At 38.3% G+C, this 27,653-nt stretch overlaps 1 protein-coding gene and 1 long non-coding RNA gene across 4 annotated transcripts in view; one reads left to right on the top strand and one right to left on the bottom strand.

Moving 5' to 3' along the window:
• LOC107051776 overlaps nucleotides 1–18,274 on the bottom strand; it is a 202,190-nt gene extending 183,916 nt beyond the window's left edge. For both annotated transcript variants that reach the window (XR_001463654.4, XR_006939289.1), the window contains exons 1-2: nucleotides 18,018–18,274; nucleotides 16,926–17,076 (exon numbers count right to left, since the gene is read on the bottom strand). This is a non-coding gene — a long non-coding RNA (uncharacterized LOC107051776). The remainder of the gene's footprint in view (nucleotides 1–16,925; nucleotides 17,077–18,017) is intronic.
• Nucleotides 18,275–18,402: 128 nt separating this feature from the next.
• Nucleotides 18,403–27,653, top strand: part of GATB (glutamyl-tRNA amidotransferase subunit B) — a 43,119-nt gene continuing 33,868 nt past the window's right edge. For both annotated transcript variants that reach the window (XM_015276668.4, XM_420446.8), the window contains exons 1-2: nucleotides 18,403–18,557; nucleotides 20,084–20,234. In XM_015276668.4, coding sequence (XP_015132154.2) covers nucleotides 18,421–18,557; nucleotides 20,084–20,234 — 288 coding nt within the window. In that variant the 5' untranslated portion in view covers nucleotides 18,403–18,420. The remainder of the gene's footprint in view (nucleotides 18,558–20,083; nucleotides 20,235–27,653) is intronic.

Genomic DNA, 27,653 nt, shown 5'->3' with positions numbered 1-27,653 from the left:
AGATGTGTTTATACACACAGCTAGAGCATAACTGCACACTGCATTAAAGCAGTTTACCTATAGAAGTAGAGGAATTCCATTTTCTATTCTTTTCATGACTATTCCACATGCCAGCTGCAGTGATGGTGAATGACCCAACTCATCTATTGTAAACACTATCACCAATAGCTTATTTCACATTGGTTACTCCTGAACGTGTCAGTATCAGTCTGAAAAAGGGACTTGCATTTTTTTTTTTTTAAAGTCTTCTGCTTCTCCTTCCCACACATGCTTTTATTCAGTGAGAACTATAAACCGGTAAAAATACTTACACAGGTGAAGTAAGGATCAAGCTAAGCTTGACATAAAACAACTTCAGCACCTGTCTGGATTAAGTGTTGCTTAATAAGTATCTGCATTATCAGCAATGGTACAAATCACACCCAAATATCATTTTAATAAATAAAAGCAAGAGAAAAAAATCCAAGTTTGTTTGCTGTTGTGTACAAGAGACTTTTTTTCTTTCCAGAATCTATTTAAATTCCCATATACTTGAATGTCCATTGTATTATTAGTCAAATGTAATAATAATAACTCCACTGAGAGAGTATTGGCCCCTATGCCCATTGATGTAAAGGTGAAAAATTATCTTCTTGTTAACTTGAAAGAGTTTTGGCTCAAGTCTATAGCAAAAGACATGAAATGAAGCATTGCAAAAACCACTTGAAATAAGATTAAAAAAATGTTTCTTAAGAATAAAGAAATTCTTAAGGATAAAGAAATCATTATATGATGCAGAAACTTCAGCATTTACTGCTTACTACTGTAGGATTTAACACTATTTCCCATTTACTATTCTACAGCAAGTGGAAGCTGTCTGTAACAAAGATGCTAGTAAAACATTTCACCCTGTTGTTCCCTCTCCCCCCCCAACTCCAATTTCTTTCTGCCAGTTTTTGTCATGGCCCTCAGCATCATCCAACCCTTTTAACAGCACAGTATTTCCAAAACAAATGAGTCAAGCTTTAGCATAAACATATAAAAGCAAGTTGAGGGCAGAAATGAAATGGAAGCTGAAGTATTTTATCAGGAAGCGATATGTAGTTAGCTTTTGCAGCTGAAAGAAAGGCACAACAGTGGGGTTTGGACTACACAGGTGAGCAAGTTCCTTCTACTAAAATCTATCCTTCCATAGATCTTAGAATTTATGGTCCTCTCTGGACCCAGTATGAATTTATCTATTTATACACCTTGAGGCATTTATTGCAGGAAAAACAAAGAAAATAAAACTTCCAATCTGCAGAAAGATATTTAGAGGAAACTTTAGCTAATAGTTTTCATACAAAAACTTTCACCTCATCATTGTTCCTACCTGCCGAGAATGGAAGATAAAATTTCTATAAACATTAAGATACAATTCATCTTTAGACTTTGCCTTGAACTTAGATGCACATTTGTTAGGAATCACTCATCACTGAACTGTTTCATTCAATAACCAAGCTGTAACTGACCAACAATATAAAACATGAAATATAACTAGTGTTAATGGAAGTACCTTACAAGTACAATTTGCAGTAGGTCAATGATAGGCTATAGGCAAATACTACGCAAGCTTTTTTGTGTTCTCTAGAGGTTTTTGAGAAAACCTACTCAAAACGGAAAGAAATCTCTTCAAAGTTCACATCAATACTCATCTTTCATGTATTGCAAAAAAATTCCATCTCATATTTAATAGTGATACATTTTTATTATTGGTAATACAAATTATTAAGTGCATAGGTGGGAAATGAATAAAAGAAAGTACTGGTCTGCTGAATGAAAGTGATACCAAACACCAATATTACAAGATATAACGATCTAAGATCTACAGGAACAATACTGCCACATGCCACATCAAAACAACATGCATTATGCACAAGTTCTGATCTGGCCACACTGTGCTTACATCTTCTAGCTACACTGTTCTGCCTGGCACTGCAGCACATTATTTTACATGGACAAAGTAAGTTCTGCCACTGCACAGCAGTGCAGCAAAGTTAACATTTAAAATTTGCTTTCCATATGATGTATTCTCTATCTTCCTACTGGTAGGCTTCCTACAGGGCCACCTGCTAATTTGAGGTCCTGGAAAGTTTAGCTGATGGTATAGCATATATTTCTTATTGATATTTCTCACCATAGCAGCAAGAACAACTACTGATTGCACAACTCAAGCCCCCTTTAAAGATAATCAGTGAAGTGCTAAGATTGCTTTCAAATTCCCTGGAATAGAACAGTAATTTATTTGTCCCCTTATTCTGCAACCAGCCTATAGTGTCTTGCTAGTAAAAGTGACAAAGAACAGGCAATCAGTTTTCTGCTGGGTTTTTTTTTTGTTTCTTTGGGTTGTTTTTTTTTTTTTTTTTTTGCCTAGTAAAGGAAAAGCTAACAGAAGGAGCTGAGTAGTAAAAGATAAACAGATGTGGATTTCTTTACATCATCTCTGACTGATGCCCTCAGGGATTCCAGGATTTATTCTTACAGGATTAAGCGTGGGACTTTTTTTGTTTGTTTTTAATTGAAGACAATGTATTGGTCAGCTTTGAAGGTCACAAAATAAGGACATGACAGCAGGGAGGTTTTCTTCCCACTATTTTCCTTGTTAAGTGCCTCTGAAATAGCAACATCACATGCTACTTAGTGGAATTGAATCAATTACATCAGATTGCTGTGTTGTGTTCAAGTACATGAAGCCCAATAATGAGCATTCAGTTTATCATTCGCCCTTTTCAGGAAACTTGGTCTTGTGGGAAATTTACAACCAAAATAAAACACCATATTATAGCCTGCGGGAAGCAATGCTGCTCGAAAAACAATGATACAATCTTCCTTCATTGAAGAGGAATCCCCCACCAACATAGACTACTGCTGATTAGCAGGCACACGCAAAATGAACCACCTGTATGGCACAAAACAGATTTCCGAACAATATCAACTCTTAAAGGCCCAGAAGTATCAGGCCACAGATGGCACTTTAAAAACCATCACTACAACAATTTACTGCATCTAACCTCTATCTTTATTGAGGCAATTATATGATAATGCATGCAAATCAGTCACTCAATTTCACAACTGCTATATAGTTCTTCTTCACAAACCAAATCCATAGGATCACAAAAATAAATGTTATCAACCCACACCATTGTCTCATAGTCCTGCACCAGCACCTCTGATTTACAGATCAGCTGGATGGTGAAAGAATAACAAATACATTGGTGCCCAAAAAGGCCTCGAAATTACAAGCTTTATAGAAACCAGGGATGCTGACGGAAATACCCACTTCAATTAGGAGGGAGAAAACCTCTTCTGTTTTGGGCAGTTCCCAGACTCTTACCACAGCTGGCACAACTGCAGCCTTCCCACTTGAATTTGTGTTGTTAGAGTGGGATTTTTTTGTGTGTGTGTTATTTTTCCTTGCTGTTTTTGTTTATTTTCCTGCTAAGTGAATCAAAGAGTTGCTCTTCTTTCCCAAGTTGATGCTCTGCACAAAGTCTATGTTATGACCTGCTAGGTCACTTGTTTACCATCTAGTCAAGCATGTTTACCAGGCTGTGCCATAAATATTTCTCAGGAACTTTGGACAGATGAAGTCTGGTGAATTATCTATTATATGCAGTTCAAGTGCCCCAGCCACATGGACAGAGCAATCTTTCCTGCACAAACTCCAGACCACTGGAATCCTTTGCCCTGGTCATTTTTGTTTTACTGCTGTTTTCCATACAAAGGATAGTTTCTCCCTGAACATTCAAATTCTGATGTTCAAAGCTGCACTCTGATTTCAATGTTAAAATTTAGCATGATGAAAATGAAATAACAGAAGAGGTAAAAAAAATAAATCAAAAGTTTTACAGGCTTCCAAAATTCTAACACAGTTACAGAACTTCAAGGATAAGCCACTGCTCTAGAGGTGATCATCACATCCATCTGCAACATCATTGCAAAACAGAAACAGTGTTTTCAAAACAATCCCCTCTTACACTCATGGAAGGAAAAAAAAACACACACCAAAATCTTTATGTGTAACTGCTAAGTCAAGTAGGCTACAATAGCACCACATTCAAAAAAATCCCCTACAAAAGGGGACCACCTAATTTTTTCCAGTTACTATTATTTAAACAAAACTTTTCTGAATTGCAATCATATTCTCTTACAGCAAAAGAACTAGAAACTTCTTTTCTCAGAATTATCCACCCATTTAACAAAAACAACACAACTCCTAGTAGCAATTGCAAAGTGTTAGTATCACAAACTCATACACTCCAGCAGGAATAACTGATTGCTGAAATACAGAGTGGAGAACGGCTTGCCTAACATCAGCTCTGTTGGAAGAATCTGGTCGTTCCACAGGATTACAGACATGAAATCAACAGTTTGTTTTAGTATAGTGGTAAGTCAAGGAAACATGTACTATTCGTATTCATAAACTGAACGTTCCTAAATGACAGCAAAAATAGACTGATGGTAAGTATTAGAAGTCCTCTATTAGTACAGACAACGAATGACTGAAATAAGTTGTCAGAGACAGGAAATCTCTACTGATGGTGGTCCTTGAGAACAGGTTAGACTGCTGCTCCTGCCGGGAACAACACAGACAACTTCTTGTGATTGAAGAGTACTTCCTGATTCTTTGCATACTGTCTTTCTTTTCAGTGTTCTTTATCACCTGTTAACCATTCTAGCCCATCTTTACTTTCTGACGTATGACAGCCCAGGCATTCATTCACTCACTGAAAGCTGTTGCAAAACTATCAAGTATGAGAACTGAAAAAACAATGCCTAATATTAAAAGGAAAAATCCTGACAGAAAAAAAGAAATGTGTATATACATATATCAATATATATAGAAAATCTGTTTTTTTTTTTTAAAGGAATAAAGTAGTAACTTACGAAGTACTAGCCACTGCAAGACTTGAGACCTACTAAAGACTTGAGAATCTTGTTAAATCAAATATATGCATTACTGTGGCTGAGAAGCAATACAAAGCTGTCAAGCTGTACAGCATAGCGTGCTTCACTTCTATCCAGAAAGTTTTAAAGGATATGTACATTCTAGTAGGACGTATATATCATCTTACACCTGACACATACATGCATACACTACTTGTATTTAAGAGCCAAAAAGAAAAAAATAAGGAAATTCAGAAAACAATGAAGCAAAAATGCTGCAGCAATTGTAATATTAGTGGAACAAGGAAGTGGTAGATAAAAGGGAAATAATGAAAACAATTATTAATGGGTAGCACAGTAACATTAATAAGCTCCCAGCAAGTGGGGCAAGTAAGCTAGTAATAAAATTATTAAAAGCACTGCACTCTGGTCTTTTTTTTCCTTCTCTACAAAAATAGCTGTTGCACCACTGCTGATTGACCACTTAAGACCTCTTAGCGTCATTACCTTATTTACCTTCCAATAAGAACTGACAACGGCTGAGATGCCTACAGGCTCCAATAGGTATGAGCGTAACTCAATTTAGTGCAACTATACGGGACAAAGTAAGTTAATTAATATTATAGTTAGATTACCTCTTATGCTTACAGCAAGTTGTTTTGTCTCTTAATAAGCTTTTACTTATTTTGTTTAGTATCTAAGATTTGTATGTCCGGTTGACTGAATAGCTCCATTAATATGAAATCTTATAAGACTATTTGTGCAATTGAGAAATTCAGCACTGACACAGCCATAAGGGTCTGGAAATTTATCTGCTCTTCTGAAGTTAAATTACTGTTTGTTATGAACATTGTTTATGACTCAAAGGAATAGCACGCCAGTAGTTTTGCACAGCTCTATCAAGGCACAGAATAAGCGAATACCTTGTTCCACCACTGGAGCAAATGTACAAGAGCATGAAGGCAGAGCAGCAAAACCTTAAACGTATTCCAGGCAGCCCTTCTCACAGTCCATCACATCAGAGCACATCTAGACTCTTCTACAGTTTGTACTAACATGCCAAACATAGACATGCTTCATTCTCTGCTGCATGAGAGAGACAGCACTGACTTCTAGTATACAGGCAGAGAGAACAGCAAATACACAAACAGTTATCTGCTCCCAAGATCTGGCAGCAGAGGTGACAGAACAGGACATGTACTCATGCCTCTTTTTCCCTAATTCAGACCATTTGGTGACTACGTTCTGACTGGATGAGATTTAGAGGCCATTTACTTCCCTCTCGTGTAAGAGGGGAGGAGTAAATAGAGCACTCTTTTCCTCGTCCTTAAGGGACTTCCCTAACAGCCCACATACACACATCTTGGTAAACCACATCACCCTGTGACTACAATTCTCCTCTACTTCTAATCAAACGTTGAATAAGTTATCATCCACTGTTTGGTTGGTTCCAAGTTGTACTAATAAGTAAATCATGTTCCAACCCCCCTGCATTTTAATACCTTAGCATTTTTTCCTGCAATTGAATTGTTGTACCACCAATTACATGGTGGATGAATCCAGCCTGGAGCGTTTGCCTATACTTAAGACACATTACTAATGAAATAAAGATTAATTAGTAAAATACTAGTACAGTGACATGAGATAAGAAGCACTATGACCATACTAACTTCTACTAATGGTATATTTATGAAGTGTGAATAAACTCTGAAATTGAAGGTTAAAACAGTTTTGAGTCTATACATCCAAACAACTAGTTACATTTGTATTAAGTGCTATGCCAGATTAGTAGTCCAGCAGGATGTTGCTCCAGCCATAAGATATCAGACCTGACACTCATCCATTTACTACTAGAGTAGGTGCATCCCATTCAGTACATCCTCTACCCAGTGGATAGACTGTCTGAACAGGAAATCCATCTAGACTACTTCAGCTTCCTATGGCCATAATGACACTGTTCTCATTACAGCAAGGCTGGATTTAAACCAAGCTTTGATACCACCACAATTATTTTTGGTGTCACTGATTAAAGTAAGAAAACATTCAGCCATTTCAACACTTCACTGACATACAGGACTATTAAAAAACAGTTTGACTTGAACATCAAAGCATGTCAGGTTGGTTTTAAGTTACATTTTGATGCAGTGGAATTTAACCAGGTTTTTTTTTTTTTGAAGTCATTCATTACAAACACTTGTCCAAATGCTGAATGCTTTATTTTAATAGTGAGCTTAGTTTTAATAACAACCAGTCAAAATCTTACCACTTCTTCAACTATTTCACACCAACTTTCAGACAATCAGCTTAAAGACTGCACCATCTGAATGTTCTTCTCTACCTGTAACACCCTGAAGGTCTAATATATATATTTTTTGAAACATTCCTTTCCCACTACACTCCCAACACATTTAGTTTGCATCTCTAATACTACTGTCACAGCAATTCAGACCACAGAGGGTTTGTTGTTGTTTTTCCTGTCCTCAGCTTCCCCTAACTCCATTCTTTCTTGCTTCAACTAAGACTAATTATACCAAAAACTGGTGTGTTTGTATCAAGAGTCAGGAGTTCTCAGAATATTTGCACCAAAACAGAGGTCAGAGGTATACCATGGAACACTGCTTCTCGTAGTTATTTCCTCACATACAGAACCAAGCAATGATGCAAAAGGGAACAATATTAACCTGAACCCAGACCTACTATAACTGCACTGAAAAAAAGTAGTGTAGAAATGCTGTAAAATGTGAGTTGGAGATCTATATTACTATTATCCAACTGTAAGAATTGTCTAGAGGATACCAATACTGAGAGTTTTTTTTTTTAATTCACAAGTAGTTTGATAAAAAACATTAAAACATTCACAACTAGGAAGCCTGGGTCAATGGTACTAAAAAAAGTCATGCATGAGATGCACATGAACTCAACAAAAGCCTCACATGAGACATCTTTGTGGCCTCCTTAGCCACCCAATAAGTTAGAACAGGGGGTCTTCTCTAGGATGCAGAGCTGAGAAAGCTAAGCCAACCAGAGCCGTGAAAACAAAATCTCTTCTGCTTGGACTGTTTCTAGGTGACACTTATGAAACTAGTAATAAAGCAATTGAACTTACTTGCTCACAAGTTCCAATCATCTTTCCCAACATGCTCTCTCCTGGCCTTGCCTGTCCTCTCCCTCACATTAGTGACTTCATGCCATGTGGGGAAAGCTAGGCTTTTGCTGTGTTCAAATAGGTGTCAGCATGAGAGTTGTAAAACAGTTTGGATTAATTTTGTATCTATGTGTTGGGGATGATACAGCCCGATATTCAGATCTGCCTGAAACCAGCTCTCAAGATACATAATGGTTTAAGCTTCAAAACAGAAAAAGTAATGTTGAGAATTCAAGTACATAAGCCTCAGCTGTAAACAGACACGTACGTACTGTAGTCTGTATGAGCACCCATGTACTTTTAAGCAGAAAGGGACAGTGACATTTATTCACTCTCTCTCTCGAGGTAGGCTTGAAAGAAAATCACAGAAGTCCAGAAGCGTCAATATTTCCTGTCATGTCTATGCTGAATGAGCCCTCTTCAGAAGGATTTAGAACAGCAACATACAGACTTCTGCGCCAGCAGCAAAGAACCACAGAAGTTTAGTTCTGTTCTGACCCAGTCCAGTACCACTAAAGACCTTTCTGTACAAGCAGGACAAATGACAAAAAGAAAACACTGGTTACCACCACTATCATACATCTTGTTGAATTCACCTCACTAATACCAGGACAGATCATGCAAATTACTTTCCTGGGGCCTAGTAAATTTGGTCCCCTGAGTTTTCAGCCTGGTATAATCACCAGCTTGATTAATTGCACAGCAGTTCTCTAATCCTGCACCGCTTGCTCTACGGATAGGTACTGGATACTTCATTTTTATTCTTTTTTTAAAGCTTCTGGAGGCCAAAGTCTATTTTTTATACATATAATTAGCTCATTCCTAAAAAACAAACACCTGATTGATTGTGGCAGGTTACAGATAGCCTTGAACCTTCCAAGTAATCACACAGAATGATCTTGTCTTGGTTTATTTCTGCTTCTATCAACAGCAGTGAATCAACAGCTTTCAGTATCAACTGAAAATACCAGGTGCCATCCTGCTGTCTCAGAGACCGCACACTCCGTAATTATTTACTTTGCAGTTTTTCTACAAAATTAGTAGTTCTGTGTCTTCTAACATTTTGGTATTTCTCTTAAAGTGCCAGCATTCAGAGTCTGGTGGCTGCATGAGAAACTACATCCCTAAAATTTAGATTTCACGTGAGTGAATTTAAAGAAAGACTGAGAGCACTAACCTTATGACATTAAAAACAACAAACAGAAAGCAAACAAATAAAAACAAAAAAAAAACAAAAACAACCAGAATAGAAGCCAACACATGAATTAATAAAGCATTCATTTGGATCAGTACTTAGGTGCATAGCAGAAATTCACATCTAACCAAATATAGCTGCTTTCTGATGGAATGCTATGAATGAATGGCCTTAATTGGACATTTGCAAGACTAACTTGTCTAAAATAATTACTGCATACATGACCCAACTGAAAATATTTTATATCAACCTCAATTTAAAATACTATCTAAGCTACTGCTTGGTCTTTGAAGACGTATACATGATGTTCTGTTTAATACACTACTACCATGTATTTTCACATCTCTTGAACTTTTTTTTTGGTCCAAAGTAACAACAAGTTCATTTTGTGTTCAACTTAGAAAAGGTGAACAAATATACTGCTTATATTTTTCAAAGAATTTTTTTCCTATTTTCCTCTCAAGTAAAATCCTACAGTAGAAAACATTTCTTTGCTTTCTGCATAGCAAGCTAAAAAAAAAATAATGGATTTTTAAACTGCCAAATGGAAACATATGGTGATAAAGACCAAATAATTATGACCACAAAGTAGGGAAGCAAAACTGAGTAATTACAGTACATTAGAATTCACACAGTAGCTACCAGGAAAGGTATATTACTCCTCTTCTCATTGAGGGAATAACCTACTTAGCATTATCTAACACTATGTAAACATACAGATACCTACAGTATGTCCAGACCTGCATACTTCTGAGCACATCCTTCTTTATGTTTGCCAATAACTAGAAGATCGCCTGAGTAGTATGAGTTTCAATTTGTCCATCTGTTATGCACTTTTTTTATTTTCCAATGAACGCTGAATTAAGCATATTTAAAAAGACAACAAACACGCCTTGGGGAAGCAGATTTCAAGGAAAGGTTAAATCCCTCCCCCTCTTGGGACCTAGAAGAAATAGTACATTTCACATTATGTAGTGAGACTGAAACGCTCCCTGAGTGAGACACTCCCTGTCCATGACCAGAAGACAGCAGACCATAGGTAGAAAAAGACAGTATCTTCATACATAGACATTTTTCCATCCACCTGTAAAGCAGTTGCATATTCAAAACATTATCTCACTAAATTCCCACTTCAGTAACATAGGAAGTAACAAACCCAGGTGTGCTTTTGAGGCCAGATAAATCACAAAGTGTTTCAAAACAGTTCCTACTGCACTCAGGCCTCCTGTATGTTCGTTACAAACATATGAGTTGTTGAGTGACACAAAGTAATCAATTCTCTTCACAGTGATAACTGTCCTGATGAAAAAGGCTTCCTATGTGATCAGTTGTATTGCTTTAGTGTACTCAACAATAGAAAGAGATTAAATGTATTGTCAAAATAGAAGACAACAACGCATTCATGTGCTATTACTGCCACTCAGGTCACTACTGCAAGCATCAGATGTAGGAAAAAAAAATACATATACTACTAGAGTAGACACCGTAAATGTAAAGCAAAAGTGAATACAGCAGAACTATAAAGGCCAGTCTCTAAAGTCCCTAGGGTAAAAACATTACCTCAATTATCTAGCGCAAGCTAACTATTTCAGTTTTACTTTCACAGCCCCTTCAAGTTTTGCTTTAACGAGGTCTGTAGAAGCAGCCATCTCAGAGTCAAACTAAACTTTACGGCTGCTGGCTTGTACTGAATTCCTTGCACATGATGTTATACTGGACAAGGCATGGAGGAAACCACAAACTTCAAAGATTACCCTATTTATTAAAGCTTAATGAGCCATTGCTGCAATATATGCAAAGCACATATCTTACATTTTGATTTCAGACTGCAATTTACTAATCAGTTACTGAAGCTAAAGCACCTCAGTTCAACAGCAGATACTGACTGGTAGTTTAATAAGAGTTTCTAGAGAGAGAACTTGGGTTTTTTCTTAATCTCAGATTTGCCCTTAAACTTCCACCACTTAATTATCTTCCATAACTTGAGAACACCAGTACTAGAGATATCCTGCCATTCATATAATTTACATATTGGCATATGGTTATACTGCAGTTGTTGGCCACAGGACTGAACAACTTTTTCTAAAAAAAAAACCAAAAAAACCCAAAAAAACACCCAACAGTTGGAAGACAGGCCCACTTTAATGCAGCACATATAAAACACCATCCCAAGAACATTCAGTGGAATCAAATTATCACATTAACATTCAGGTCACGAGTTCAAATTGAAATTAAAAGAAGATTCTGATAGAGCATTTTCACCACTTTTTGATCAGTCTGCAGCCTATGTAAAATAGATCTAGTCCTGGTAGGCAGCAATTTAAACCAGTCAGTGTGAATAGAAGGAGCCCCTGGGACAGAACAAACTTCACAAGACTAAATACTTGATCCAAATTCAGTAGTAGTCCTCCTGGGACACTACATACATAGGCAAAAAACAACAACAACCAGATATAGGAGTTTGAGCTGCTTCTGTGTGGTCTGCTCTTCTTTGTACCCTGAGGCACTCATTAATCCAAACTGCCACAAAAAGACTCTAAATATGAGTTGACAGATAGCATCCATGAACAGCTATCCTTACCAGGTCCATAAAGAAATCATGACCACATTTCAAAACCTACGAGCCTTCAACTCTTGAGGAAAGAAAAAAAAGTTTTCTTGGTCTTAATCTGCTACCTAACACTACTTATTTTTTTTCTATATTTCAGTCAACACTTTGGTACATGAACATGTTAAGTTAATACAGGAATTATTCAAGTTGTGAAATGAGAACTTCATTTTAAGTCAATATCAGAAAGTCACTGACCACAAAGCATGGCATAGCAAGATAGCTTCAACTGCTACAGACAGTGAAACAGAGGACAACAGTTAAGGCTGCCCTAAAAGTAATGCCTCCTATTTTATTATGTTGGCCTACAGCATCAGAGACAGCTGTTGGTGATACAGCAGTAGAGGCTGCTCCTTCCCACCAGCATTCCATTACACATTGTTGTCATGTGACAGACAACAGCAGAGGGGCAGTCAGACAAAATGGCATCTGACAATGAATGGCTGATGAAGCAAAGGTGTGTCACTGAACTCCTCCACATGGAATAACTAGAACTCACTGAGATTCATCAACACTTGCTGAACATTTATGGAGACTAAATGGTGCATGTGAGGCAGTGGGTGATGCATTTCAGCAGTGGCAACAGCAGGTCACCTATACCAGTGCATACTTATTTATTTGTACAACCATGGCATGCAGGCTCTTGTTTATTACAGGCAAAAATGCATAGTTAATGGCAGGGACTGTGCTGAATGTAAAACAGTGTTTCGTAGCTGACAATTTGTTCTGTCAAATAGAGTTATTGTGCTCTTTGCATCTGTTGTATTTTCCATGAAAATGAAGAGGCAGCATTACTTTTGGAGCAACACACGTTCAAATTAATTTTTTGTCAAAGCATTAAGGCATTATATTCAGCAGAATAAGGTTTTCAGCCTGGGCTGTGTGAGCCCTCTTGGACAAAGCATGACAACATATCGCTGTATAGAGTTGAAAGTAAGGAACACAGAGTGTCTTGAAAATAAGTGAATAAATCACTTCTTAAAAAAAAAAATCAAACCTAAAAGAGTAGAACTATTGTCTGTGTTATTGCATGGCATAAAGGTGAGCCAGGTCTGCCTCACTTCAGGCTCTGGAACTTTATGCAATGCTTTTGAACAACTACCTGCAATGTTTTTCCTCTTTTTCCTTCACATACGTTATTGCACTAAAAGCAAGAGAGAAATAGATCACTGAGTTCCACCTGGTGAAAGATTTTAATTCACATCCCTATTGCTCAGACAATTAAAAGCAGCTCTTAGTGCAAAGAACTGTAGAGGCAGACTCTCAAACCACCATCCTAAAGCTCTGTGAGATCATTTTTTAATATAAGCTCTTTCAATTGGCTTCAATTTATAAATAGTCCTACATTTTAAAGAAACCTTTCTCTGAAAAGAAATATTTGAGGTCACCTTCACATTTTCTGATTAAAAAAATAATGACGACACTGGTCTAAAATTATAACTGGCTTCTCCAAGCATTACGTTCTCTTACAAACAATTACTTCCTTTTTTTTTCCAGTACAGGGGAAGTCAATAGTAACTGGAGCTGTTGTTGACTACTAATCTTATTTCTTAGTCAGTGAAAATACTTAGATACCTATTTCTCATTTGACTGTTCAATGGAAACTTCTGTTCTTAAACTAACTTAACTTAGATCATTGTCTTTCCCTGGGGTGGGGCTGTCAGCTAGAGTTGTACAAATGAGTACTTGAAACTGGAGCCATGAGTAATGTAAAGGGATAACAGAACACGCATCTAAAGCATAGTTTTGGAAGGTATAGCTCACCTAAAACTAAGTACTTCTGACAAGCTGCAAGACTATGTCAGGCTACCTTCAGAAACAACAGATCAGAATTTAGTCTTGGGCTTGGTACAATAGGATTTACTTTCTTTCCTTATCCTGAGGTTAAGGAATAACTAGTAGTAGAACAACTACTTTATGTGAAACAACATGCTACTGAAATACTATTATCTCTGACTTGATAGAAAGTCACAGACAGTCTGCAATAAGTTATTGCACTTAGTTGAGGAAGTAACAGGCCTCAGACATAAGTTTCTTAGAACATCAAGTTGAAAAAAGCAAACGGATTAAAAACAGAATACACAAGAATACAGGGCACAAAAATAAGGAATAAGTTTGCTTTTACATCTACATGCTTTTTCTCTACTCAATAAAGGTAAGGAAGGACAAAACAAAAACTAAGTCTTAGAAAGCATTTTTAAAAGGCTAGCACTTTCAGGTAGATGCCAAGCAGTTAAGAAGAACATGCTAGTTGGTTGAAGATCAACTGAAATATCACAGCTTTCTTTTACATTCCCCATCCTAGATAGTACATACATAAGATGTATGCAATACATTTGTGAACTTTAATTTGAACACTTCAGCCTAGGTTCAGCTGTTTCTTAATACAGTTACCACTGTGCAAAAAAATATAGTATCAAAATAAGAAAAAACCACGAAATTATCACCAATATTCCCTATAAACAGAAGTATATCCAAGTACAAGATTAATATGATTCCTATATTACAACACAAACATTTAGAATATGCTGTGCATTACAATATACCTAAACCAAAAGGTGTGATGACCCTAAAGTTAAGTCATACATTTCTAACTAGAGAAAATAAATCCCTAGCTACTAGAAATCATAACAAAAGTACCACAGGCTCATAACATAAATTCCTAAATCGTTATCAACAAGCACGTTTAGCAGAGATACGCTGAATAAAAACTAAAAACTATAAGGCCTACAACAACCAAACAATATATTAGAAAAAAGAATGATATATGAGAAAAAAAATAGCTTATAAGAGAACATGATTATTAGTAGCACTCACCATAAAACATGGTAAAACTGAACACCCTGAAACAAACACCTTACCTTTAGAAAATTAGTTGCAGCAAGGCTTCTCAACAACAAGAAGACCAGCAGCCAGTCTAAATCCAACTCAAAGTCTTCAACCACAGGGACCACACTATGTACTAAAGCACTAATTACCTGATTGCCAACATCTGACTCAAACCACATGTGCAGCCACTTGCTCATTGCAGCACTCACAGGCAAGGCAAATGAAGTGAAAATCAGTACAAGGGAGCTATAATATAACAGGTTCCTATCACTGAACCAAAGATATCTGTATATTTATATAAATATTTTGTTTCCTCTCACCCAGCCTCTGCAGAACAATGCATTTACTTTTTGCTGTTAGTATCTGCATGTTGTTTATTTTCTTATTTTCATAACTGTATAACAGAAATTGTGTAAACATATTTATGACTTTTCCTAGCTGTATCTAAATGTTATTTTCAACTTATAGGTAATAATACTTCTAGGAAATCACACTACTTAACATCAATTTTTTACATTAACATACTTTGACAAAAGGCCCCTCAAACCATTAGTTCCTTTGTATCACCTATGTCACAAAAAGCATGCATACGTGTGCATGCTCAGTAGACCAGGCAAGGCAGTTGCATTAGCTCCCTAAACATTGGCTCCCATATTCAACAGAAATACCCTTTTCCCATCTGCAAGATGAGGCATGTGTTTTTTTTTGGATTTACCATCCCCTGCTATTTGTAGATGAGCAAAGTGAACCAAAAGTTCTGACTGAAAATCACTGAAGTGATTAGTTAACAGCTGCCCAAAAAAAAAAAAAAAAAAAAAGCAATAATAAGGATAATCAATTCAAGGTACACAGGTGATGTTAATGGCATAGAAGAATGAAACCATCCCTCACCATAGTTTGCTCTCAGACTCAGCAGTCCTTTTCATTACTGCTCCCTGTAGGACAATGTCTGTTTATTTGACAGATTACAGATCTACTCTCCAAGAAGGCATGCCCCCTACTTCAAAATCTAAGACGTTCCTGCCTGTTGCTTATTTCATGCGCTGAAATAAAACACTGCAGGCAGTCTGCGAAGTATTTAACAAACTCAAGACTGAATACTCCATTTCCTGCTATACTCAAAGGAGATCTCACAATCTGCGAAAGGATCAAGCATGCATGTTAAATGTGGCTTGCAAGAACGCAGTATTTAGAGTTCACACCCTGTGAACTGAAATTCAGAGGGATCTTCTTTCAAATAAGCGGGACGGATCGTATGTTTATGTCTTAAATGATAAGTTATTGGGCTTTTGTCCCCTACGAAATTCCAATTTCCTCTCAGGCATTGGTTAAATTTATACAGTAATAAGAAATTCAGACTCAGAGCAAAGTGTCCCCTGGATATATCTGCTCTGAGACAGGAGTCTACACGGTACTGAACTGTCATTGTACAAATCTTTATGCAGTGCCACAGCATGATCTCTAAACACTCATGCTAAGTAGAAGCTGCAGCTCAGGGTACATAAGGAACAAATATGTAGCATTTTCGAACTAAAAGTAAGCTGCTGGAAAAGGCAATTATTCCCTGCTTGTCTGTGATTGATCAACTTCCTCTATAAGAATGTCTGAGCTTTCATTTATGACCTGCTTGGTCAGTGGCACAGGGCTGCAAAGGAAAAGGGCTTTTTAATGGATTTTTTTTTTTTCTAGGAAGGGTATTAAAATAGCACGGAGGCAATTTAAATCACAAACAATGACACTTTCCAGTCTTCTTAAGAAAGAAAACAGCCATACAGCTAAAAGATCCAGGAGAACAGTTTGGGATGTGGAAAGAACATTTAAACCTTGTGCATTCTACTGCCTTTTAAAGGGCAGAAGTCTATGCAATCAAAGCAAAGTAAGGCTTCAAGTAACATGATTTTAATATACATAAGGTTTTAACTTATGTATGAAATCTTCTACGACATCACGATAACAGGCTTAAAGAAAGTAAAATGATCCAAATTTTGCCATTTTTTCCACTAGTACAAACTCACTGGGGAGTTGAAGCAATCTGCCAATACCTTCAAAATTTCAAATAATCATTAAATGCAGAGTTCATGGAAGCCAACTGTTGAATAATGCATTTGTTGCTGCACAAATAACAATCACATAATAAGGCTTCAACCTGAAATTGTCTTACTCACAACATGTTGCATAAGCATAGGGTTAAGTCCAAAAGACAGTAAGGTTCTCTTCATATCAAAATTATTAAAAAATCTTACCCATTCCCTTGGCTTAAAGACTGCTATATAGGCAGTGTGTTAAGGTGTCTCATACACAGGGAGCTCCATGATAAGAGATGAGGAAAAGTGGCACACCGATCTTTCATTCTTCAGAAAGTGTCCAAGACCACCTGAGGCCAGTTTTTATTTACTGCAAAAGAATTTTGTCTTGGTCAGACTTTGAGATTCATGAAGAATTTTCACCAAGGAGAAGCAACAGATTGAAATTCCTAAACTATATTGTGGAAGAAACTGCAGATATGCATCTGCTGAAGGTATTTGCCAACTTGTTCTTCTTGTAGAATAACTTTCTGCTAATTCTACTTATTTGAAATGTAACTATTTTAGAAAGTGAGTAGAAAAGAAACAAATGTTACAGAACATTTTTTTAGTTGGATAGATTATATATTCCGCATTATTCTGAACCCCTTAGCATCTCACATTTGAGCTTCGGAAGACAAGAGGTTATGAAGTCTGCAAGATAATGTCAAGTGCTTATGTGCACCACTGTCCTCTGCTGGAAGAAATCAGTCCTACTCATATGTGTATGATGGATTAGCTTCTATTAGCAGCATGTGACATGGAGCAAACACTTCATAAGCAACAGCTAATGTACATTTCCATTTAAGCTCCACAGGCCTGTGGTTTAGGACAGAAGGTTATTAATTCTATTGTCTGCTAGATGTAGCTGCATAAACAGCATCTAGGATGCTAGCATACGCCCTGGACGGTGATCTTTATTGCCATATATTTGCACGGCAATAACACCCTTGTGCCTGGAAGGAATGAGATCCCACTGCTCTGCATACAACAAGTTAAGATTCAAGACTGCAACCAAACGGTACCATATGAGCAACACATCAGGCAACAGCAGGTGATGTCTGATGCCCAAGATTTGCAAAACACCACCCATAAAGCATCAGCTGGTTCTGTATCAGTGTGACACCAAAACAAAAAAATATGCAACCCTTGGGAGACCCTGAGCAAGAGACATTTTAAACAAGAGCTCAGACAAAGGCAGAAAAGCAATCAATGTCTCTTGTGCCAACATTTCTAGGACGACTGTTAATTTTCTCAGGCTAGGCTCAGGACCTGTAGATCCATGGCTCCTCAGATTGCACTGAAGCAGCTTCTCACGCTGATAGCGTCACATTCCAAGGCACAAGAAGCAATGCCCCTCCAGAAGTAAGGGAGAGAACTGTGCCAGGATCCAGGCTTGCACCTGCCTGCTAACCAGGCACCGGATCAGCAGAACTGAGGCACAAAACCCTCACGCTCGCCAGAACCTCCCATTTTCTTGCTACCGACCCCGTCAGGCGGAGCGAGCGCGTACAGCCCGCTCTTCCTTCAGCGGCGGGCCTGGGCGGGAAACCAAGGCGAGGAATCTGTCGGGAGTTGTAGTTCTCCTTCCCGCCGCTCCGCGCGGCCATCCTGCGCGCAGGACTACATTTCCCAGGGGGCGCTGCAGTAACCTCGCAGCGTTTTGCAAAGCAAAATGGCGGCGCGTGGCTGCGGTGGGGTTTGGCGCCGGGCATTGCAGCGCGGCCCCGGGGGGTCTTGCTCCGCTTCCCGCCCTCGGCGGGCCGTCGCCTGCAACGCCAGAGGTGGGGCGGTGCCGGTGGGGCAGAGCGGGTACGGTGCCGGGATAGCGTGAGGAGGGGGGTTGGGGTCTGAGGTTCTCCCTGGCGTGTGTGAGCTTTTATGTTCTCTTGTCAACATTCAGGATTTCTCTGCACGACCGATCACCTAAATAAAGTTATGTAGGTGCTAGCAGGAATGTACTGCTTCGGGTTGGTTCTTCAAAGACGTAGATAAACATATAGTTTGTACAAACGCTGGGTTTCTCGCCTGTATTGTGAGCAGGAGTAGAGCTCTGCTTATCTTTGTAATGGAGCATAAGCCTGAGCGCACTCTGTGGTGATTTTTCAGATGCCATGCGGTGCTGCGGATGCATTGCAAAGAAATGGAATACTGAGATAAATTGGACAGAAAAAGAAATAGATTTTTTTTTTCTAAAACAAGGTATTTTCTAGGAATGATGGAAAACACTGAGGAAAGCATTGCTTCATTAAAATAGCCTGCTTTAAGCATCTGAATCTTAATCCTTTTTCACAGTCTTCCTAAAGCAGCGACAGGTGGCACCTGCATCGCTACAGTGATGCTGTAGGGATGTGCTCGGCTGTAGGAGGGCAGGCAGGCTGGATTCCTGTCGGTGCCTTCTGTTCACCTTAGGAATAAACACTGTTCCTCATCTATTTGATATTTTTCTGTAGCTTGCTTATCTGCTCCAGCTATCTGGGTACTTTCACTGCTGAGGTATCTTGCCGTAGGAAGGTGATTTCATCACTGAAATATTATTTTGTGCCACTTCATTCGTACAAGGCCAGATAATTACTTACAGAAACTGCCAAGCAATTCATACTGTAAAGGTGACCCTTTTCTCTTATCCATATAAAGGTTACGGATGTGAGAATTGCAATTACTTTCCAGATAATATAGAGAAGCTTTATTCTGCGGAGTATGTTCGGAGAGCAGTAGCTCTCTAGTTGGAGTGATGATTTCTCTATTACCAGATTTCTAATGTTTATGCTAATGTGCTACTAACACTGCTCTGGAGAGCTACCTTTCCCAGCATGCAAGTGACTAGCTGACAAGGAATACATAATTTATTATGCCACCTGTCTGTTGGAAATTTATCAAACTACATGAGAAGTAATTGATATTTATGATGATTTCATAATTTTCCTCAGTTACCAAATTAGGGTTCATCCAGCATGCAAGTTTGCCTCATTAATTTCTGTAAGACTTCTCATCTAAGGCAAAGGCGAAAGCTTCAGATCATTACGTTTTCTTTCTTAGAGCATTCTCTTCTGTATATAATCAACACACTTTGCCATACAGTCCTGTCTTTATACGTTTTGAGTTACTGCCTGGGCTCCAGTATTGCAGCACAACCTTTGCCAACAAGCTGTAGATGGATTTGCAATATCATTTGCAATCTTTTCTTATGTTACATTAAACATTGCAATTTTTTAAAATTACATTTCAAATTTTTGTAAAAACAAACCAACAAAAACCAACAAACACAACACTATTTTCAGATGGTTTTTAACGCCATCCATACGTTAACCACATTTGATTTCTTTTTTTCTTTTCAGTCTTGCTCCATGGGTACCAGTTGTGGGTCTGGAAATCCATGCGCAGATCACTTCCAACTCAAAACTTTTCTCTGGCTCCCAAGTCCAGTTTGCAGCACCTCCTAACTCTTTGGTATCGTTCTTTGATGCTTCTTTACCAGGAACTCTGCCAGTAAGTTATGTTTCAGCTTCATTTTCATCAGAATTTATGTCAGCTAACTTTGGGTGCATTTGCAATATTTTGTTCTTCCTAATATGGAACTATAGTCTACAGAACTATTTTTACATGTTTTTCCATTTTCTGTCTGTTTGATAACCTGAGATACTTTATATTGTTTCTTTTCAGTCTACTCACTCCCTAGTTATCACTACAAGTATTTGATATGCTCTGCAAAGGAAAAGAATAAGGAGTGTCTGTTTGACGTATTAAATGAATTGCAGTATTTCTCTGAGGCCAGAGTGTATTTGGTTAGTATGAGGCACAGGGTATTCCCTAAATGTGAGAGTTACCTAAATTCCTGTGAGAGGAGGACATCTTAGACTTCCAAGTGGCCATTTGACGTTACTTTGCCATATGTGTGCTGATATAGCTGTCATTTGCTGTTTGCAGTGTTTTACTCTGAGATTACTTGGTTTCCAGAGTAGAAATTCCCTGGTTTAGGAAAGTGTCAACTGTTCCTATTTTCAGTGCAACATAATTAAAAAAAAAAAAAAAAAAAAAAAAAGTAGAATAAAAATCTGTGTGAAAAGTTGTGAACTAGTAAGTCAGAATAGCTAGCTAGCATTTTGCAGTAAGAATTTATTAGGGACAGCATAATAATTGTTTGATGTCACAGCTCAATTATAATTTTGGGGATTTTTTTTGGGATGCCTGCGACAGTGCTTCTTTAGAATTCTCTGTGAATCCAAGAGATTTAATATAAATATGCATATATATTTAATAAGTATAACCCTATACAGTGAAACTAAGTACTGAATAGACTTGGCAGTGCCTCATGCAACAAACATGCAGAGATTATAATGGGGTCAAATTATGTTATGCAAGAGCACTCCCCTAAGTATATCTGTGGAGGTTTGAATTCCCATTGCAGGTGTATTTTTTTAATCTGTTGGAAGCTTTCCTTCACCATATTAAAGCTTTAAATAATATTATGAAATTGAGAACTGTAGGTGGATTTCTAGGGACTCGATACGTGCCATGTGATCCTTAAAGAGAGAAATGAGTTTATATTCATTATTTGCAGAAGCATTGAAACCTGAGGAAGTGGAGGTTCGATGCTGACAAAATTTGGACTTGACTCTGGTATCAGTGCCAATCTGGGGCTGTTTCAGAGCTAACTGTGTGGAAATCTTGAAAACTTCCCAGAGAGAATAGAAATCTTCCGAAATCTTTTGGTTTCAGAAGGAATCCCATTAGACTTGAAACATGGAAGATGAGTTCCTTCCACGTGAAGGCAGGCTGAGGTTAGGGAGTTCATAATCACATAATTGTTTCAGACTAACTTAACGTTCTGAAAATACATGGAGGTTCTGCTAAATGGTCTAATGCTTGTCTTCAGTCAAGTAGAAAATCTGGTCTTGAAGAACAAAAATGAGCATTTACACAGAGTTTCACTTTTATATACCTGTTTCTGTTCCTCCAAGTTTCAGGGGCTTTTTTTGGTTTGTTTTCCTCTGTTACAGTGTATTACAAATGAGGTTTTGTGTAGCCTTTGTGAGAATGCATAAATACATGCAGGCTTTGGCAGAGAAGATAACTGCACCTGAGACGCAAAAGCAGGATGGCTAGGTTAATTGAAAAGTAGTGATTCTGTGTTAGCTTCTACCAGCTGCTTCTATCTATGCCAGAAGAAAGATTTTTCTCCCTGTAGTAGTAGCGAAAACAGGGTTGAAAGTAAATGTTACAAAAGAGCTGTTCTTGCATGTTACAATGTGATACAGAATCCAATCTGTGGTCTTACCTTCAATTTTTCCCATTATACTTACTATACACAAGTTTGAGAACGGTATTTGTTCTGGCCCCAAGTGTTTATTGAAAAAAAAAGTAAAGTGACATCTTAACAAATGTTCTAAACTGTCTTTAGAAGGTGTGTATTTGGCCTTTCAACTCTGTTTTGTTGAGAAATGGAAGAAAAAAAAAAAAAGGAGCAAAGTTTTAACACAACCGAAGAATACTGTGGTTGTGCAGCAGAGAATAACTGCTGTTGTAAACTGAGAACGACCACTGCTGTTCTGTGTCAGAGGGATTTAAACTTACCATGGGACCATGGGATGGTTGTGATAGACAGCCCTACTAGCACTGCTGCTTTGCAGTGGGACCAGAAAGAATGGTGTGGAGGGAGCTTTTCTATTTGTTATACGTTTCTTGGTCACTAATGAGCATGGGAGTGATCCTTTGCTGAGTAAAGGGGAAACTATAGGAATCTGTTTGGCCCTCCTCCATCTTTCTGCTTTACATTTTTTTCTTGTACTGTCATGCAACTTATTTTATGTTACTGCTGCAAGTAAGGCCTTAGGAGGACCATAAAAAACAGGGTTAGTGCCATGAACATTTCGCTATGCCACTTTCATAATGTGCCTCTGAGAGACAGCTACAGGCAAGAAGCGCTGTGCAGGTGTACTGCTATTTGGCGTGAGGCAGGAAAAATGACCTGACAAAGCTTTGATTAAATAGTGAGACTGGAAAGCACATCCCATGCCACTCTACAGACTTCATTATTGCGCCCTGTGGTGATGGAGCCCCTCACCCCTGGACCAGGTAGCATCTTGCAGAAATTTCTGTATGGATTGCCTCTCTGTGGGACAATATATAAGCCCTCAAAACGTAAGAAAGGCTTTTTTTAAAAAAAAAAAAAAAAAAACAAGTGGATGGGCTTGGCAATGGACTTACTGTGGTGTATTCAGAGAAGTTGTGGTTTCACAGCGTGGTGTATAATGCATTATATGTACCTGTAGATTGATTTGAAGTTCTTCTGAGGATCCAGAAAGGTGGTTTCACTTCCAGTCTGATATATCCTCTGTGTTAATTCTGAGAGTGTCTTAAAGGTTTCTGAAGATGACAGTGGGCTCACAGAAAGTGAATCCAGATATTCTCATTCTTGAGGTGGCTGACTAAAAGGTAATTACAGCCCAGCCTAAGAAATAAGGTAATAGACCTAGTAGCTAAAGGCTGAAATCTTTATTGTCTGTGCTTAGTCTTTGTTACTAATCACACCAGAAGATGCACGTTTTATGTTTGCGTCCTTCATGATTAAAGTGAAAGCTTGATCCTGTTTTGTTCTAGGCAAATATGCTGAGAAATTTATGTAACTGAGGTTTGAAGCAATAAGATTTGAATGTTAGCCCTACAGTCATAAGTGTCTTGAAATGGTTGACGCCTCGTGCATTTGAATTTCATTGTCCTCATAGTGTGAGCAGAATCTCTTGCCTATTTGTAAGGTGATTTTTGGCAACACTTGGGAATGACCAAGATCTGCATATAATGAAGAAAAGATAGATTTGTACACCTTAATAAAAACAGAGTAAGATGTGTGGTGAACACTGCTATCACCACTGCTATTCATAAAGTTTTTGGGATACATAAGTTGGCTGGTCTGAAAGCAATGCCTCCTATTTTAATATGTTGTCCCACAGTGTCAGTGGTGGATACTGGTGGTACAGCAGTAGAGGTTGAACCTTCCCCCCAGTATTCCATTACGTGTTGTTGCTGTGTGACAGATGCAAAGGGGCGGTCTGACAAAACGGTGTCTGATGCGGAAGTGTTTATGAAGCAAAGGTGTGCCACTGCATTCCTCCCCATGGAATAACTGACACCTATTGGCATTCATTGATCCTTGCTGAATGTTTATGGAGGCCAAACAGTGGGCGTGAGCACTGTGTTTCAGCAGTGGCAACAGCAACGTGAAAGCCAAGCTGCCTTTCAGACAGGAGAGCGGATATTTACAGGTGTGGCATGCAGGCTCTTGTTCATTGCTGGTGAGAATGCATAGCTAATGGTAGTGACTACATCAAAAAACAGTGTTTTGTAGCTGTGGATTTATTCTATGGAATAGTGTTGTTGTGCTCTTTGAATCTGTTGTGGTTTTCATGGGAAAAAATAGGAGGTGTTACTTTTGGAGTGACATTTTTTTCCTGTTTGACTAGACATCCTTGAGGACTTGACAGCTCACCCATAGCTGCTATCTATGAGATTTTCATATCCTCATTTTAAATTCCTTTGGTTTTCCACCGGGAGTGCTGGAAGGATGCCTTTGCACCCTACTGTATCTTCTCTCAGCTGTATAATGACACTCCTGTAACCAGATGCATCTTTTTTTTGTGGAAGAAAGTGCAACTAGAATAGCTGTTGGTCCTTGTTGCTTCAGGGATTGCATTACTGGTCATCTAAAGTCCAAAATCTGACTTTTCCAAAGCTGAGGATTGTCACTGCAGCGCTGTATTGCACGGTTGTCTTCCCCACCCTGCAGTGCAGTGTTGTGAAATGGCCGCCCAGGGACCTAGAAGGGGTAATAACCTGTTTGGGGATGTGGAGGATGCTTTTGTTACCCTTTTCTGTGTCGAGACTGCGTCCATCCTTCACAGTGACAGATACCTGGTGTTTTTTACAGCTAGCTTGGGAGATAGATTATCAAACTTCATGATGAATTTTATATGCTATTAATATACAGGATTTACCTGATGAATTTGCTTTCGAAGGCACTTGAAAGATTTCTGTGGATTTTGTTGTTTTTGTCACCATCTGTATCAGAACAGAAATGGCATTTCAGACTAGAACTTATACTCAGCATTCGAAACTAGGTTCTTTGATACCCTGGGCCTGTTAAACGTGGTGACTGCGGCACCTGCTTTACCAACTTGTGACTTCAGTAGTGTTTTGACATTCCTGTTGGCATGCATATAAATTTACTCTCTTCTTGTACTACGTTGCTTTGAAAAACTCTGTTTCTTAGCTTTCCTTTTGATAACTCCATTTTAATTGCACACCTTTCTTGAGGAATCGGACAGTCTTATGATCTTTGTATGCATGTTGGTTTAGCTGTCATAATCTACGTTTGCTTTTCTTCTTTCAAACCATATGTGCTTAAGTTGCTGTATCCTTCAACTCTCCTTTAAAAGTAAATTAATTGTAGTGCCTGAAGGAAAAAGTGAACGTATGCTTGTTTTAAATTATTTGCTGATGTCGAGCTTCAGTTTAACTGCTTGCTATGTCTTTTGCTGAAAGTGTAATAGCTGCTCAGAGGGAGATGTTTTCCTAGGAATTCGTAGTACCTATCTACAGCAGTCCTTTCTTTCCGGATGATATTTGGGTTTGCTACGTGCATTGTATCATCACAGTTCACAGCCTTTTGTTGCTCACACAGTCCCAGCTTGCTCGACTTGCAAAGAATGTTAGTGCTAGTTCCACTAGGCCTCTAAAAAGAAAATCCTGCTTAGTTTAGGAAGAACTGGGGGAGAGAAATAGACTTTCAGATGATTTGCACCCTGAGAATGCCCTTACAGTCCATAGACCCTTGAATTTCTGAGTGCATGATGGATTAGAGCCTACCTCTATAATTTCAAGCTATTAATCAGTTCAGTGCTGTTGTGCTGGTCTGGAGAAGCCTTTCAAAGATGAGGAAGCCTATTTCAGGTGACTTTCAGGGCTGGTTTATCGTGAAGGGTATTCCTCGTTATATTTCCTTCTCTGTGATAGGATCATTCACTGCCTGGGTTAGTTATGTATGGAACTAGTTTTCTTCAGTTTGGGTCTGAGAAATGTTACACCTCCTCAGTTACTGTACTTGCTTGCATCGACTTCCCTTTGTGCTTAACTATAAACGCCATATTTCTAGCAATGTCTCAGCTCTTGTGCTTTAGAGTGCTTGGTGATGTTTGTCATGGCTCTTCTCCCAAGCTTTGAAGAGATGCCCTGTCAAGTTTTCTCTTTTTGTTCTGTCTCCTTTATCTGTGAGAAGTAGCAGCATTAATTCTGGGTATTTTAGTCATTTTGTCAAGGCTAGCAACTCCTGTAGGGCTCTGTCTCCATAACATTTCAGAAACAGTGCTACCTACTGAGCTCTCTTCCTTTTAGCTCTTGTTGGCTTTGCTGTTTATCCCTAACAGGTCCCCCTGGCTAATGTAAACGTGTCAGAACTGCACTGAGGTGACTGTAACGTGTTGCTGTCACCTATTTCAGTAGATCTTTCAATGCATCGGTGATGTTATCTATGCATTTTCACTTCACAGTCTCTGTGTTGTTTTTTTCTTGCTTTACCTTTTGCTTTGTGCACTTGTTTCTTTTCTACTTCTTAGTGGGGAACTGCTGTTTACAGCATCTCGTTTCCCTTCTTATGCGCCTTTCTGCTGCCGCAGCGATTGTGCCATCCCTGATACATGGACAGCATGGCTGTTACGTGACAACCAGACAGATCAGTGTCCCCTCTTTCTGGAGTCAGTCTGAGCTTACTGCTGAAATGCAGTTAAGTTTTTGCAGTAATATTTCTCAGTGTGCTGGGGATTTATTTTAAGTTTGAACTGTGGGTGATTTGGCGGGAGCGGGAGGAATTTCTGTTGCTTCTCTTCTCAGTCACTATATATGCTTTGTTAAGATTTTAATCTCATTTTCTCTTCAGGCTGTTTCCAGGTGGTTCTCTTTGAGGGGATACAAGGTAGCGTAGCACAACCTATATATACACATGTATGAGAACAGTGCTCTATTAAGAGTTTCAGTAGCAACCATGGTTCAATTCTCTTTAGCATTTTGACTTTGCCAACTGATGTCTTCTTTGTTCTTCTTATCATCATTTTTTTTCTTTGAAGACTTTTTTTCATTAAAAGGTATTTAAGAAACACTGTCCAACAGTGTTTGATGTCAGGTAATTGTAGACTGGGTCTTTGTTCTCATCATGGTTAGCTGTCTCATGTGTAATGTTGCGTAACTGTCAGTTTTATGTATTTTGCTTGAAACTTATCTTGGTGCAATTAGGCTGTAATTGGTTCCTAGGGTAAAATTAATTTATTTCTTTGTATTCTCCTCTTTATGAGCCACCTTGGCACTGTAAATATCTAATGGCTATTTTTTTTTAATTTTATTTTCAAAGGAATATATAGGCTCTTGCCACTGGAGTTTATTAACTACATGTGTGGATTTTGCCATTGCAACCGGTGTTTTCTATACAAAAATGTTAGTTATGCATTTTCACTGCCAGGTTCAGCCAAATTTGTCTAAAAAAATTTTTGAGTCTGTTGAAGCATTCGTGAATGTATCAGGAGGTGCATGAAGAGGAAATCTGTAATTGAGTTTGGGGTGTTTGATGGAATGGGGAAGAGATGAAGGGAGGCGGGAGTGTTGAGATCACTGCTTAGGTAGAACAAACTTGGCTACTTATTTGTAGGAAATTAGTTTTCATTAGTCCTGCTGTTCTTGCCTTTTAACACAGAATTATAACAAAAAAAAAAAAAACCAAACTTGCCTTCTAACAAAGAATTTTAGTATGCTTTCTTAACAGCTTTTTCCAAGATTTGCTTAGTTGTGTCACTTACTAGCTTGAATTAGTGTATTCTTGCCTTTGTGTGTTGGACCACTTCTGTTTTACCCTCAATTTGTAAGTTT

The sequence above is a fragment of the Gallus gallus genome, chromosome 4 (assembly GCF_016699485.2).
Source record: "Gallus gallus isolate bGalGal1 chromosome 4, bGalGal1.mat.broiler.GRCg7b, whole genome shotgun sequence".
In the NCBI taxonomy this organism is placed as follows: Eukaryota; Metazoa; Chordata; class Aves; order Galliformes; family Phasianidae; genus Gallus; species Gallus gallus.
The sequence above is the reverse complement of the archived record's forward strand: the minus strand, read 5'-3'. Positions and strand labels throughout refer to the sequence as shown.